General features: G+C 37.4%; 1 protein-coding gene across 1 annotated transcript in view; it reads left to right on the top strand.

Annotated features, from left to right (window-relative positions):
• LOC308610997 (E3 ubiquitin-protein ligase RLIM-like) overlaps positions 1 to 2,284 on the top strand; it is a 131,638-nt gene extending 129,354 nt beyond the window's left edge. Inside the window, exon 6 of the mRNA XM_081259950.1 lies at positions 187 to 2,284. Coding sequence (XP_081116076.1) covers positions 187 to 1,793 — 1,607 coding nt within the window. The 3' untranslated portion in view covers positions 1,794 to 2,284. The remainder of the gene's footprint in view (positions 1 to 186) is intronic.
• The last annotated feature ends 13,435 nt before the right edge of the window (positions 2,285 to 15,719 follow it).

Raw genomic sequence — 15,719 nt, 5'->3', positions numbered from 1 at the left:
TATAAATCTACACAGTGCAGTTTATAAAATATTAACTCTATAAATGTGAAATCAGTTGAAAACACCTGAGTATTTAAGTTCTCATTTTTTGTTTGTTTTTGAAACAAAGTTTCAGAGTGCTATTTTATGATGGTTCTAATTTTGGTAGTTCTTTTATGCACCCTCCCCATTTTTTTTTGTTAACAGACAGAGGAGACTCTTCAGATGACGTGTCTAGTGGTGACTCTCTAATAGACTGGCTTAACTGTTCTGGACAAACTGAAAATATGACAAGTGGACAAAGAGAAAACCAATCTTGGAGAGAAGAGAGCCAAATTAATCCTAAAAGTGATCAGTTCATATTCAGTTTAGAAATAAATGCTAACCTTGATAATGGGAGTCCAAATCCAGAGAATGAATATGTAGTGTCTGCAAGACTTCCCAGAAGAGAAAATATGGAAGACAGCCAAAGGCAAGTGGAAAGTCCACAATCTGAATCAATATTTACAAGACCATCTATGTCTGAACAAGATACAACTGAAACATTAATGGAATTCCCACCTACCACAAGTCAGAGAAGAGCAAGAAGTAGGAGCCCAGAGTATCGGAGAACCAGAGCAAGAATTGAAAGTTGGTCGCCTCCACGTTCACTTAGGGAAATTGTACAAAGACTGAATCATAGTATACCCTCTCAGAATTTTGAGCAGCCTCTGCTAAGTGAGAATGCGAGATTTTCTAGAACTGAGCACCGAGAAATATTGACACAGCAAATGACTGGATTTGAGTTGCAAAATAGCGGTCTTATTGAAACTTCTAGAACAAGGAATGCCGTTCATGGAGAAAATTCTCCAGATACAACCAGCAGTGGTGAATCTTGGGGAATGAGGGAAATATATCCAACCATACCCTTCAATCTTGAAGTAGGACAAGTTCATTCTGGAGCATATTCTCAGAGAGACAGCAGAGCTAGTAGAACTCAGTTAACATCTGAGACACCAAACAACACTGTCACTTCTGAAAGTGAAGGAGGACTGAGGCATATGTATTCACATTCTGAGCGGGCAGGTGTGAGAGCTTATGTCAATACCATTAGAAATCCCGTTTGCAGAATGTTCAATACTAGCTTAAATGATACAACATCTGTTCCAATTCAGAGCACGTTAAGGCAGACAATGACAGAATTTAGTAACTCAAATAACCTTATGGACAGTGACAGTAATTTAGAGCATAGTGTCTCACCTCCAAGTCCAAACATGGAATGGCTAGAGTCACCTAATGGTAGTAGTAGTGGTACATTTGGTTCTGATTCAAATGCTAGCTATGATACCCATTCAAGTTCCACACTGAGTTGTCATTCAAGCCCCAATTGTACGTCTAGTTCCAGTTCTAGTCCTATTTCTGGTTCCAGCTCAAGTGATGAAAATTCAGGAATTAGATCACTGATGTTTGAAGGCAGTGAAGAAACAAACTTAGCAGCAGACTTATCATCAGAGACCAGGCAAGTGGGTAGACAAATTAGCCTAATAATATATGATGAAAGTGACTCTGGGTCCTCCCATGATCTGCAAACTACAGGACTCACCAAAGCACAGATTGACAGCTTGGCTGTAAGATCTTTTGGTGAAAATGATGCACTAAAAGCCTGTAGCATTTGCCTTACAGAGTACACAGAAAACAGCAAGCTTCGCATACTACCTTGCTCCCATGAATATCACATTCACTGCATTGATCGCTGGCTGTCTGAGAACTCTACGTGTCCGATTTGTCGTAGGCAAGTAGTGGATTCCAATGAGAGTGAAAATCCTGATCGATGAATTCTCAGCTATATAAAGTGTTATAGGGCTTCCCTGGTGGCGCAGGGCTTGAGAGTCAGCCTGCCGACGCAGGGGACTGACAATAAAAATTAATTTCACACCATAGCAGTTCACTGAATTTCAATAAAAACTTAGCATGTGCACTGGGTTGGGATGTTCCTGATTCCATGGGAGAAATGTCTTAATATGATATAATGAATCTAGATAGATCCTAGTAGTATTATCTCGTCATGTAAATCCCAGACATCTCTTAGCCCTGTTCAATCCTGGTTGTGCATGCAGAGAAACAGAAACCCAACCAAATATCAATAATTAAGAAGCCATTTAAGACTACATTAGAGTCATTCACATAAAGAAGTCATGTTACATTCCTAGAATGCCATAAAAAGCTTTGAAACCCTTCTCTTCCTATCTCTCTCCACAGCAGTTTATCCCACCTCCCTAACACTACCTTAACGTTTCGCCTATTCCCCACTACCAATGTATCAGTCAGTTCTAGCTAAAAACTGATGGCACACTTTAAAAGAGTGATGGAATAGCATTTAATGAAGAGACTAAAGTGTGTAAGGAATGAAGGGAAACCAAGAGATGATGAAGTGCCCTGAGGCTAGCAGCTGTGAGAAGCCAGTATTATAACCACGAGGTTTGAAGGGGCATAGAGAGATAGCAGTTCCTGCAACCCAGAATGTCTTCGAGTTATAGGAGAAGCCCACCCAACAAGAGATGTAACCTTAGAAAATGGCATCCACTGCCAACCTAAAGTTTGGAAGGGGGCAGATCATGGAAATAAATACCCTTGCCTTCTTTCCTCCTGACTTCTAATCACTTATCAGTAGGTCATATTAACCCAACCCAACCTGAAGACACAGAGAGACTGGTCCATGAAGCTGATAAAGATCAGCCTCCTGGAATCACGAAGCAGGGTTAAGAAGGATGGCGAGTAGATCCGGTAAGCAAATCAGAGACCATCTACCACAACCAGCATTCCCAACTCTCTTCAAACCCAGCCTGTGTACGCTTTCTTGCCTCTTCCGCTTCCGCTTGTTCTCTATTCCACTCTATGACTCAGCTCTTTAACAACCCTCTCTATTTTCCTTTCATTTACTCAGATCTTGTATTTTTAAAAGTGATAAGATGACAAAGCCTTAGAACTTAATTACCTTTCTCTTAAACATGTCACACTTTGATTTGCTGTGATTGTAAACAACTAAGGATAAAGGGCAGTTATAGGTATGTCTTTAATTTTTGCTGCTTCAATATATTCAAGCTTCAATTTCTTTCTATATATGTTTAGTTCATATAATTAGTTTTTAAAACAGATTCTGATGTCTTATAAAGGGTTTTATGGTTTATATATGACTCTGAATCCTTGTGTGAATGACCCAAAGTAGCCAATTGCTGCTTGGAGCCTCACAAGCTGCAATATGAAAGCCTTAAAGGTAAAACTTGGCTTCAAGAAACATGTCTACATAGTTCAATTCTAATTGTCCCCAGTAAAACCCATCACCCAAAACCCCGAGTATTTGAAATCAAAATTTAGGTCATGCTTCCTTCCAACCTAAACATAGTGAAGGATTTTTCTCCTAATTCAGCCTGAAGGCTGTTTTTGGGGGGTTGTATTGGCCAGTCCAGAAAATTTTGCTTAAATTTTTCAATCCTGGTATAGGTGAGAGTACATTGTATTATAACCTAAAGCAGTAATCAGAAATTTTGTGCAATGTGCAACCTATACAAATGTAGGCAGTGTTAAGTATACACCTTCTCTAAAAAGTTAAAGTCAGCAACATCACTGACCTTTCTTTTCTCTGTGAATTGCTGGCAGCCACAGTATTTGCACATAACTACAACGTATAAATGGGGAGTGGTGGTGAAGTTTTTGAAAACATCTTTGAGGTAGCATATTTTTCACACAGAAGATATCTGCATGGCCAGAAATGAAGGCTTGGCTCAAACCTCTGAAATTTACATTAACTTCTGAAAGTTGTTTGAATACTCTGATTTTTAGGAAGTATTTTTGATATCAGATATACTTCACTTAAAGTGAGTAGAATAATTATAACAGTACTTGGCTTTCATACTATCCTAACAGATTAAAACCTTCCAAAGGATGATAATTGCTTAATTAATGCTTCAGTACATTCACATGCACCTTCTGTGGTCGACAGAATTCTAAGATGATGCCCAATGATCTTTGTAGGAGCCCCTCCCCTTGAGTATGAGACCTGTGAATGTGATGGAATATCATTCCCATTATTAGATTATGATATATAGCACAGTTGATTGGGAGATTATCCAGAGTGAGCCTGACATAATCAGGGGAGCACTTAAAAGGCACAGAGAGGACTTCTAATCCAGATAAGATGGTTTATACTCCCCTCTCCCTACTCCCCCTTTATACGCACAACTATATATCCTAGAAATAATATGAGACAACCAAAGGAGATCTCTGAAAGGTCTAGAGAAGGTGAATTGCCTAGGAACCCTCAGAATGGATGAACAGCCTCATGGCAGGGCACCTTATGACCCTCTACCAACAAAAAAATGTGATCCAGGCCCAGCATTTCCTAACTCCCAACTTAGTAACAGGAAGTGGCTCAAAGAGGCTCTTCCTCCATCACATCAAATGGAAATCCCCCAAACACAAGGCGAGCCTTGCAGAACCTGCAACGACGAACAATTGGAAGCCCTGATGACACTAAGTGACCAGGGAAAGTGCTTTCCTTCCCCACTGGGCCTGAGATCCCCCTTCACCACCCAGACACGTCAGTGGCTAAGGGTCCCAGCAAAAGTGCTCCTACCACAAAAAGCTCCCGCCTGGACAATGCTCTCCTCAGATGGGCCTGAGACTCCTCTCCCCTCCCCAGAAACATCAGGCAACTTGCTGGTACCGGCAACGGAGATCCCTCCACAGAAAGCTCTCAACCTGGTAAGCACCCTCCACTCCTTACAGTCCAGGGAGACTCTGTCACAAGTGCCTGGCCCAGGAAGGACTCTTCATCACGTGTTCCAGAGATGCCCTTCCCTCACCAGAAGCACCAAGTGCCGTATCCTGGGGAAGCTACTTCAGACCCCATAAGCAGCATGAGAAGGGACCAGAGGTAACCCCACCTGCACAAGAGAAACAGACCAAAAGAGTACCACAAAGGGTCAGAAAATTAGGTTATCATGGAACCACCGTCCATAAAAGTACAGGAAATGTGTGCCAAACCTATAAAGAGTGAATGCCTGCTAAAAATTAAAAAAAACAAAACACTTTAAATAGGGACCAAAGTATCCTAACATAATAGCCAAAATGTCCAAAAGACAATAAAATATCACTACTTATACCAAGAACCAGATACATGACAGCTTGAATAAGATGGGACAGATGATGCCAACAGAGATGAATTAGATGTTAGAATTATCTGACAAGGGTTTAAAAATGCTGATTTCAGACCTTTAAGACCTCGAACACAGAACCTAGTCACTCCATGCCAGTATCCCCACCTATAGGACTGTGAGCTAATAAAGGGATGCTGTTTTAAGCCATTACATTTGTACTAATTTCTTATGCAGCAACAGACAACTAATACAACTTCTCAGCTAGGATCCATCCTGTACCTAGAAAATGATTAGAATGAGTCCTAGACAAGTAAATGGCTTAATGTCTTGGTTCTAGGCCCACTATAACATTATATTCTACCATTTTTCCCAAAAATGGAATCCCTAATTCCTGCTACTGAAGCTGCTAGAAGACAGTATCCTTCCTGTTTGAACAACCACCAATATCGTATCGCTCTAACTTTACTTCACATCACCCTATCTCATTCTACCAGTGTATGCTGCTTATATCATAAACCCAATTTAACACTCTGACTTTGAAACTATAGAGCCACTTATTTTTCTCTCAAAGCGATTGCTGAGTATTATATTGCTCTTACAAATCATATTCCTCTCTGTCTGCCCTGACAAATCAGAAATGGAGAAGATTTGTACCTGAATCTTCTGAGCTCAACCTGATACGTTTTTTACATTACAGTATATCAGTTTAAATACACAGCATCACTGTGGTTGTGAGCATAAATATTTCCATCTTAAGAATTTTCTCTGTATTTTCTTGGTAGTTTTTAAAACATTTGTTTATTTTGGCCTAATTCCAAAAAAAAACCCTTATCTGAATAACAAATTCTTTTTGAAAGTAGTTATAGCCTGTGGATAAGTTTTTGATAGCAATATAAAGTCTATCTTTTTTGGCTAACCCTGAAAATAAGTTGTGCTCTCAATATTCCATGAAGAATTAAGTATAAAGATTCTGTTGTAAATGCAAACAAGCCTGAGCATCGAACAACATGAACATCAAAACACTGCATGTACTGGAAAGTTCACAAAGAAATGTGACGTTTCTGTTAAGTAATATTACTTGTTATCCATATGCAATACTTTGAGATCTTCAGTATCTCCTTTACTACAATTAACCAAACATTTCATGTCTTTTCATTATTTGAGAGGTGAATGTATACTCCCTTCAATGAGAAGTTCCTGGTATGAGAATTTCGAATGGAAACTGAACTGCATTTCTTTTCTGTGACTTCATTTAAGATTTGAAAATTCTTTACCATCCTAACTCAGGCTTTCTCCCTATGAAATAAGAGGCTCTCCTTTGTGTGATATTCAAAATTCTCCATTTTTAAGCATCAAGCCAGCATCTTTAACATCACTGCAAAAATGTGGAGATTTGGAAAAGCATGTTGGGGAAAATCCTTTTTCTCTCATCCACCATTCGTAGAGGACAGACACTAATTATAAGCCAACTCTGGGCTCTGGGTTCTCCATTCTCACATCACTAGTCACAACACAGTTATCTACCACCCCTGGCCTTGTCATCTTCTATTCTGGAAGTGTATTTTTTTTTCTTTAGTATGACTTGTGACTATCTAAAACATTTTTTATTTATCTTGTGCTTGTTTTCTTCCCCATTCCTATCCCAAAATAGAAGCTCCAAAAGATTTTTCTTTTTTTTTAAATTACTACTACATTTCTAAAAACTAGAACAGTTACTGGCATATACACACACACACACACACACTGCTTCAGAATTTTTGGCCACTGTGAGCATCCCAGACTTATTTTTCACCCTTTATTCTCCAAAGAAAACCTATTTTAATACTGTTACCTACCATCCTGGATTTGATGTATTTCAACCTAGATCTCTCTCACTTACTTAACATATTTGTATAGGGTTTCTTGCCTATTAAGTTATAATATCTGCCAACCCTTTTCTAAATCACTATTCCAGGCATTCAATGCTGACCAAGAATGTGCCATGCCCAATGCTGGGTGCTAGGGTTATAGTTACGAAGTACAGCACTTATCATGAAGAAATGTATTACATTTTAAAGAAGGCAGCTGAATAAACATACAGTAACACTCTATGTCAGGGATGCCCTGACACAGATTCAGATACAGGATAAAATGGAATGATCTAGGAGGAGAAATCTACACTAATAATTCAAACGTCCTTAAAGTTGGGTTATATCTGAGTTGTATCTTACAGGACTAGTAGCAATTAGCCAATGAAATGAAGTCATTAATTTTATTCTAAGCAAAATAAACACTTCATGCAACAGTAAAGATGCATTGAAAATTTAGGGCTCAGTAAACAGTAAGTATGAGTCATCATGCTCTGGGGTAGAATAGGAAGAGATGTAAGTACATTAGCAAGAAATGAAGAGATGAGGCCAAAGAGGCAACAAGTGGTATTGTGTATCAGGCTGAAGAGTTGAACTAGATCTTCTAAGCAATGCACAATCAAGACAATTTTTCTAATAGGAATAAAATTTTTCAATTTTTAGAATGGTCATACTAGCAGGGATATGAACAGATTGTCAAAATTTAGATTGTCCCACTTACGGAGTTACGGCATTAACTGGAAGAAAGAAGTATAAAGTCCTGATATAATGGTGAGACAGTTGAGATATGGATGCATATAGATTCAAGTAGTATTAAAGAAACACAATAAAATTTGGTGGCTGCTTGGATAATTTAAAGATGACCTTAAGTTTCTGGTTTAGGTGACTGAGTAGATGGTGAGAAGTTCCACTGATATAAGAAATGTAATATAACTTGTTTGTCATAGTAGAGGAATAGATGACAATTCAGCTGGAATCTCTGAGATTTGAGATGTCAGAGTGATATTTTAGTGGCAATGTTCATCTAGCTATCACGGAATATCAAGTATGCTTCTAAAATTAGGATAAAGATGCCAGACTGAAGTCAAAGAAGTATGAGGTATTGCCTGTGGAAGTGTGTTCCATGGTAGTAGTGGAGGGAGATGGATGGAATCCTTTGGAACAGGAGCAATTATAAAGTAGACAGACATAAAGAAGCTAGCAAAGATAATCAAGACAGAAAAATGAGAGGTGTAAAGATAATCATAAACACAGAGCTCATGGTCTTCATTCTTAAATATGAAGAGAAAACAAAATATCTCTAGATGTTAAGAAGAATGCAAACTCCTAGGAAAGCAAGGGTTTTGTAATTTTCACTACAATAGTCATAGCACCCAAAACACGGCCTTGCCCAAAGTAGATGTTCCATAAATATTTGTTGAGATATTTGAGATAGGCATGACATAAGAGAGAATAAGATAAATATTAAAAATAGCAAAATAAGTCCTGGGAGAAATAGGAATAATTCATGGACTAGGAAAGAACCTGAAAGGCTTAGTTTTACCATGAGCAGATGGAGACCTGCCACTATTCTAAACACATACAAATGTTGAAAGCATAAGTCTTTGGCAGGAACTGTAACAAACACACTGGCCATTATAGATCACCTGGAAACAGTCTTTACATATCTTTTTTAAAAGGCTCCTTTTTAAAAGAAAGAATTGGTAAGAGGGTGGTTAAATGCCTTTCTGTCAGGCTTTTTGTTTGGAGAAAAAGGTGTAGGTGAAGTAACTGCCCCACATAGATTCTCAGTCTACGTCTCCCTCTTGCCATCCTGAGTTACTCAGGAGTTCTGCTGGGCACATATATATCTCAGAAGCAGAAGCCCTCTCCTTGCATATTATAGTAGTGGGCTTCCCTTTCTTTCAGATTTCACCGTTATTATGATAGGTTTTTGAGAGGCAAAGGTAATGGCTACGTATGCTTACATTCACAAACATCTTGAAGCAGAGCCCATTTTCTTTTGTATTTTGAAATCCAATATAAAGGAATTTAAAAATTCAGCAAGAGGGAAAGGGTTTCAGAGTATTTGGACTTGAAAGAGTATATACCCATAACTTCATTTTTGCAAGAAAATTAGCTTCTTGAAACCTTATGCAATTGCTGCCATGGTCATTGTATTAATTTTAAGTTGTAATTTTAGAGAACACTTACAAATTAGTTTAAAGGCTAGAAAGGAATTTATTGACTCACAATACAACAAAGTTTGAAAGTGCCGATACTTTCAGACACAGGTAAGTGTGGGGGCCCAAAGGATATAAATAGAAAATGTTTCTCTGACTTGGATATTCTTCCCTCTGCAGTTTGTTTTGTTTGTTTTGTTTTGTTTTGTTTTGTATTATTTTGGGGAAACCTTTCTCCAAGGGGTGGCAAGAAAAATGACCAAATGCAACTCTATTTTTGTATATTACCAATTTACTGAACCCAGGCAAAGAGACAGCCTTTATACAAAAGACTGACTCAGCTTGGGATTTCTGTTAAAACCTCAAGTTCAGGGAATTCTAACTGGCCAGGTCTTGGTCACATGCCCAGCACGAGAATATGGAGGTGGGATCTCCAAGCCAAACCAGATGGAAATGTGGACAAATTCACCAAAAGTAGCAATGAAGGTCTTCTAAGGGTTCTCTTTTGTTTTTCACACTCTTCTGGAATCAATTCTGGTGGTATATATTTTACTAGGAAATAATCAATTTCATCCAGTTTTTAGATTTTTACAGCATATTTATGTTCAGTGCATCATCCTAAATTTAATATATTTCCCTTTGTGTTATTTTTCTTTCTGTTCCTATACTTTATACCTTGGCTTTCTCCCTTTTTCCTTGATCAGAATATCAAATGACATTCGATAAACTCTATATTAAGGTTTGGTGGGACAAGTAGAACCACTAGAAGGACTTTATTATAGAGATTAAACCTTACATGATAGTGGGGCTTTGTTAAGCAGTCTATGTAAATCCACTGTCCCTGCCTCTTGGTGCCAGTCCTGAAGTCAGTAGGGCTGGATGTCAGGAATGAGAGATGATCTGAAGTTAGAAGATCAAGGATAAGCTGGAACCTTCAAAGATAAGCTATAATCCAACTAGAAAAATGAACTGAACACCATATTAAAAGGATTATACATCATGGCCAAGTGGGATTTATTTGTAAAATGCAAGGATGGTTCAACATACGATAATCAATCAATGTGATACACCACATTAACAGAATGGAGGACAGAAAAACCAGATGATCATCTCAACTGATGCAGAAAAGGCAGAAAAAATATGTTCATTGGAGTTCAAAACTCCATAGAAAGTTTAAATAACATATTTGATAAAACTGAATTTGAATTTTATAAGTTGAAAATAAGCCAGAAAAAATGATGAGATTAAATGAAAATGTGAATGATAAAGGAATAAAGGATAAAATGGAAGACCCACATTCATCTAATAATATTTTTAGAAGGTGAGATTAGAGTGAATTTAACAAGTATTTGAAGAAATAGTACTTCTCAGAGATTAAGTTAGAAATAAATCCTCCGATAAAAGAAGTGCATGGAGTCACCAGTAAAAGAAATGAAAACAAATATATGACTATATCCTGTATCGTATACCTCACCTCAGCCTGATCCTTCCTTTGTTCCACATTAAAAGAATGTGCAACACTGGCAGACTACTTATATATACAATCTGACAGTGTCTCACTGTGTTCATGATTCCAACAAATCTATCCTCCACCTCTCTCCTTACTCCAGCAGGTGAGAATATTCCTAAAGCAACCCTTTCAGTTCTCCCACAGGCTAAACCCATGGATGAATTCTTTCTCCTTTCTTCACATTCCCTCCCCATAATTTTGAGATCCAGTTTACAGAACTTCCAGAGGTCAAATCCCAGCTTGATCATGCATTCTCATATTGAATCGCCAGCCTTCCCTGCTTCCCTGCTTTTGCCCTGCAATCCGGTTCACTTGCATTGTACACTCTAATTAAATAATAGCACATAAACTCTTGGCCTGAGGCTCTGCTTTCTGGGGAACCAAGGCTAAAATGCAGCTGGTAAACCACATCACATAATGGCAAAGAGGAAAGTCTACAAAGCAACTTGGAAGAAAGAAAGAATATCAAATAAAAAGAGCAATGAGACTAGTAGCAATCTTCTCATCAGTAACAATAGATGCCAGAAGATAACTGAAAGCACTATCCTTAAAGTACTAATGGAAAAATCACTCTTAACCTAGAATAGAACATTTAACTAACCATATTAAAAAATGAAAGAGATGACATTTTCAGACAAAGAGAGAAATTTCTACCTATAGATCTTCAATACTAAAACTTCCAAGGAATAGGTTTCTTACTGAAGGGAATTAAACTCACCGTGAAGAAGTGGGATTAAAGAACAAACTGAGCAAAGAAAGTGATATACATGTAGATAAATCCAAGAAGTTTAACTGTTAAACACTGTGTAATTGTGTGACTAATTTGGGGGCCAAGTCAAAAATAAAGTGCAATTCAATGGAATATTACTCAGCCTTAAAAAGAAACGAAATTGAGTTATTTGTAGTGAGGTGGATGGACCTAGAGTCTGTCATACAGAGTGAAGTAAGTCAGAAAGAGAAAAACAAATACCATATGCTAACACATATATATGGAATCTAAGAAAAAAAGAAAGGTCATGAAGAACCTAGTGGTAAGATGGGAATAAAGACACAGACCTACTAGAGCATGGACTTGAGGATATGGGGAGGGGGAAGGGTAAGCTGTGACAAAGTGAGAGAGTGGCATGGACATATATACACTACCAAACGTAACATAGATAGCTAGTGGGAAGTAGCCGCATAGCACAGGGAGATCAGCTAGGTGGTTTGTGACCACCTAGAGGGGTGGGATAGGGAGGGTGGGAGGGAGGGAGACGCAAGAGGGAAGAGATATGGGAACATATGTATATGTATAACTGATTCACTTTGTTATAAAGCAGAAATTAACACACCATTGTAAAGCAATTATACTCCAATATAAATGTTAAAAAAAAAGAAATTAGAAACTAAAATAATAATAATAATAAATAAGTACAATTAAAATAGAGATGATCATTACATGGAGATGATATAAAATACAATCAGAACCAATGCTTTGAAACTCATCAATTTTGCTTTCTGTAAGGGTTAGAGCTATTAAATATAAGACTGTGATCACTCAAGTAGGAATGTTAGACCTTTAATTATTAAAAATCTAGAATTAGAATAGATAAACTCCAAATCTGTTGAGGGGAAAAACATAACATTGAATGAAAAATGCAAGTTACAAAAGGAAATATATTATTTATGCAAGTTCAAATTATAAAAGAGTAGAATAGGATTTCTAACTATAAACAAATTCTTGATTTACAAAAATATGGATGCTAGAGTATAGTCAAACTTTAGACAGTGTGTAACTAAGCAGCAAGGAAAATGCCATGGACTTTGAGAGCTTTCATGTGTATCACTAATATTTTATTCTAAAACAAGGTACCAATCAAATAGGGAAAAATCACATCTTGACTCTGAGTTTTGGATATACTAGTGATTCTGTGCTGTTTTATTAAGTTTAAATAGTTATAAACAGTAAAAGTTAAAAAAAAACTGTAATGGATCAATGTCCTTTACTAAGTCCTGAGTCTTAGATCATGCTTTCTCCTCCTCCTTGGACCAGTCCTTCTCTCTTCCTCCTTTTCCTTTTATCTCTAGTACATAACCTTGTAAATGGAACATAGTAAGTACACATTAAACATGTGTTGACATGAATAATTCACATGAATGAGCTTTGCAAACTAAAGCCATTATCATAAACATAAACTCCTCACAAAATAGCACAATTGTCTTCCAAGAAGTGAACCACTATAATAAACTCTGTTATGTGCTACAGAGTGCCTCAACATTAGTAAATGTGAAAATATGTACCATAATTAGAAAGCTATCTTGAAGAGCATTAAAAACCAAAGAAACAATTAACCAGCATCAGTATATTAGGTAAAAATTGCTTTGTTAGATGTCTTTCCAGAAAACTGCTAGACTACAGAAAATTGTAGACTGAGGAATTTTCTAAATATGATTCTGACGTGAATCCTGTAGACCTATTTTTGCAAATAAAAGTTTCTGTAGAGAAAGTGACATCATATAACACTGGTGGAACCAAAGCTTTTATGACTAAAGTGCACAATTACTGGTGCACAATTATATATAACTTTGGTGGGAGACTATTAAATATCTAGCATGCGAAGGTAATCTATTAATCTAAGAGTATAATTTTTAAGAGAGGTGAGAGTAGAAGGCCAATTTTTTTTTTATAAATTTATTTATTTATTTATTTTTGGCTGTGTTGGGTCTTCGTTTCTGTGCGAGGGCTTTCTCTAGTTGTGGCAAGCGGGGGCCACTCTTCATCGCGGTGCGTGGGCCTCTCACTGCTGCGACCTCTCCTGTTGTGGAGCACAGGCTCCAGACGCACAGGCTCAGTAGTTGTGGCTCGCGGGCTTAGCCGCTCCGCGGCATGTGGGATCCTCCCAGACCAGGGCTCGAACCCGTGTCCCCTGCATTGGCAGGCAGATTCTCGACCACTGCGCCACCAGGGAAGCCCAGAAGGCCAATTTTTATGAGAGCATAAATGCTATCAGAATTGCACTTGCGTTACTATTATAAAGTAGGACACTCGCAGGTACAGAAAAATAGGTTTCTCAAGTGTGGAAGGTGAAAGAAAGAACAATGGAAATTTTAGCTTTTTGAACATAAAAATGTGAAATATATGCTTTAGCAATGAAAATGAAACTACAAAATAATCGTTTTTATTAAAAATATTTTCTTTCCAGTTACTAGGTCTTGCTAGAATACTTTTAACCCGATCATTTAATTCCCATTTCAATCCATTCTATACACCCGATTTGGTTATGATTTCTAAAAGTAATATGTATTCCCCCCCAAACCGCAATATTTCACACAATATGAAAAGAGAATATTAAGCTTACCGTGAGATTGAGTAAAACCTATCATTATGCAGTGTCCTCATAATGAGATTGCATAGTATAAAAAGAACAAAACAGAATTGAAATAATGTATGAACATCCATATGTTACAGTTAGTTCTACTTGGGTGACACATTATACAATAATTCCGTGAAATTAATTGGAGAGAAATATCTCAAGACTTGAAAAAAAATCCAAATTCACAGACGTTAATCTACTCTAGCATTAATTTTACTACTGTTCTTTAAAAATACTGTGAACCTTTCTTGAAAATCTATTCTAAGTCAAACTCTCTTTCATAGTCAACTATGATTTTTGTACATTTATTCGATGGACTCAAGGAGAGAACTGAATGCTGATATCAGAATGTCCCTTGAGTCCACAGATAGATTCATTGACAATCATCTATATACATAACAAAAAAACATGAGCTGATACTCACTACACGCAACACTTTTGGTATTCATACTTAGAGTGTTTCCTTCAAATTGACGTTCCATAGATTTTTGGTATGCAATTATTTATGGAAAAAAGATGAAATATTAAAATCTATAAAATCGCATAAATACACATACAGTTGATAATGTCTATAAGCAGTTAAACCAAACTTTTAATTCATATTTTATTTTTTGCATTTTTGTGAGAAAAGTATCAAACTCAAAGAAAAGTTGAAAGACCAGTATAATGAATAAATATATCAACTATTAATGTACCACAATGCCAGTTTTCTCTCTCTCTCTCACTCTCCAAACACAGACACACACACACACACACACTCACACACACCTATGTCTCTTTTATCAAACAATCTGATATTAGCCTGAGGATATTATACTTCACCTCTAAATACTTCATTATGCCTGTAATGAGGATACAAACCCATATCACCACTACCACACATCCATCTTGGCTAAGAGATGTACATGAACACGGGAGGACCCTGAGGTATACCAAATATGGACTCAGAACCAGGCAAAGCAAGATGATTGGTCAAAGGAAACCTGGAAGAAATTCCCCATAAAAGTGATTCAAACTACCAAGTGAGCGCAACTCTCTCTGAGCCCGCCCATGTGTCTAGCCACATGTATTCTTTGTCCTCCTAATAAACACTTTACTTGTTTCACTACTTTCCATCTCTGTGGAAATTCATTTCTACACAGCACACAGGCCAGGAACTTGTCACTGGCCACTAGTCCCTGGTGGTCTAGTGGCTAGGATTTAGTGCTTTCACTGCCCCGGCCTGACTTCAATCTCTGGCCAGGAACCAAACTCCTGCTTCAAGCAGCTGCAGGCTGAGGCCACCTGAGATGAAAACAGGGGCAATGTTTATCTTGTTTAAGATCATGTCTTGTTAAAAAACAAAGTTCAACTGAGTAAATTTGAAAATCTGATTGGCCTTATTTGATGCTTTATGAATTGGGCAGCATCTCATCTAGTAAATAGAAGGGCACTTTGAGAAGTTTTACAGAGTGGAAGGTTTTTATAGAAAGGAGGGTTGGCAAGAAAGTCATTAGCAAAAGAAAAAAAAGGTTATTTGGGACCAGTACTATCTTCTCTTTGTAGGGAAGGGAAGCCTTGAGTTTATCATGCAGATTGCCTCTTCTTCTTGGTTTGGGGGAGATGGAGAGGGCCCCTGTGATAGATTACCATATTGGTGCCAACCAGAAAATTCCAGATTTCAGAATTAAGATAACATTTCTGGTGAAGGTCGAAATTGCAAGTAGGTTAGGTATTAAATATATGCGTGGTAT

Source organism: Mesoplodon bidens (genome assembly GCF_964165515.1).
Source record: "Mesoplodon bidens genome assembly, contig: HAP1_SCAFFOLD_49, whole genome shotgun sequence".
NCBI classification, from domain to species: domain Eukaryota; kingdom Metazoa; phylum Chordata; class Mammalia; order Artiodactyla; family Ziphiidae; genus Mesoplodon; species Mesoplodon bidens.
This window is presented reverse-complemented; position numbering and strand designations above follow the sequence as displayed.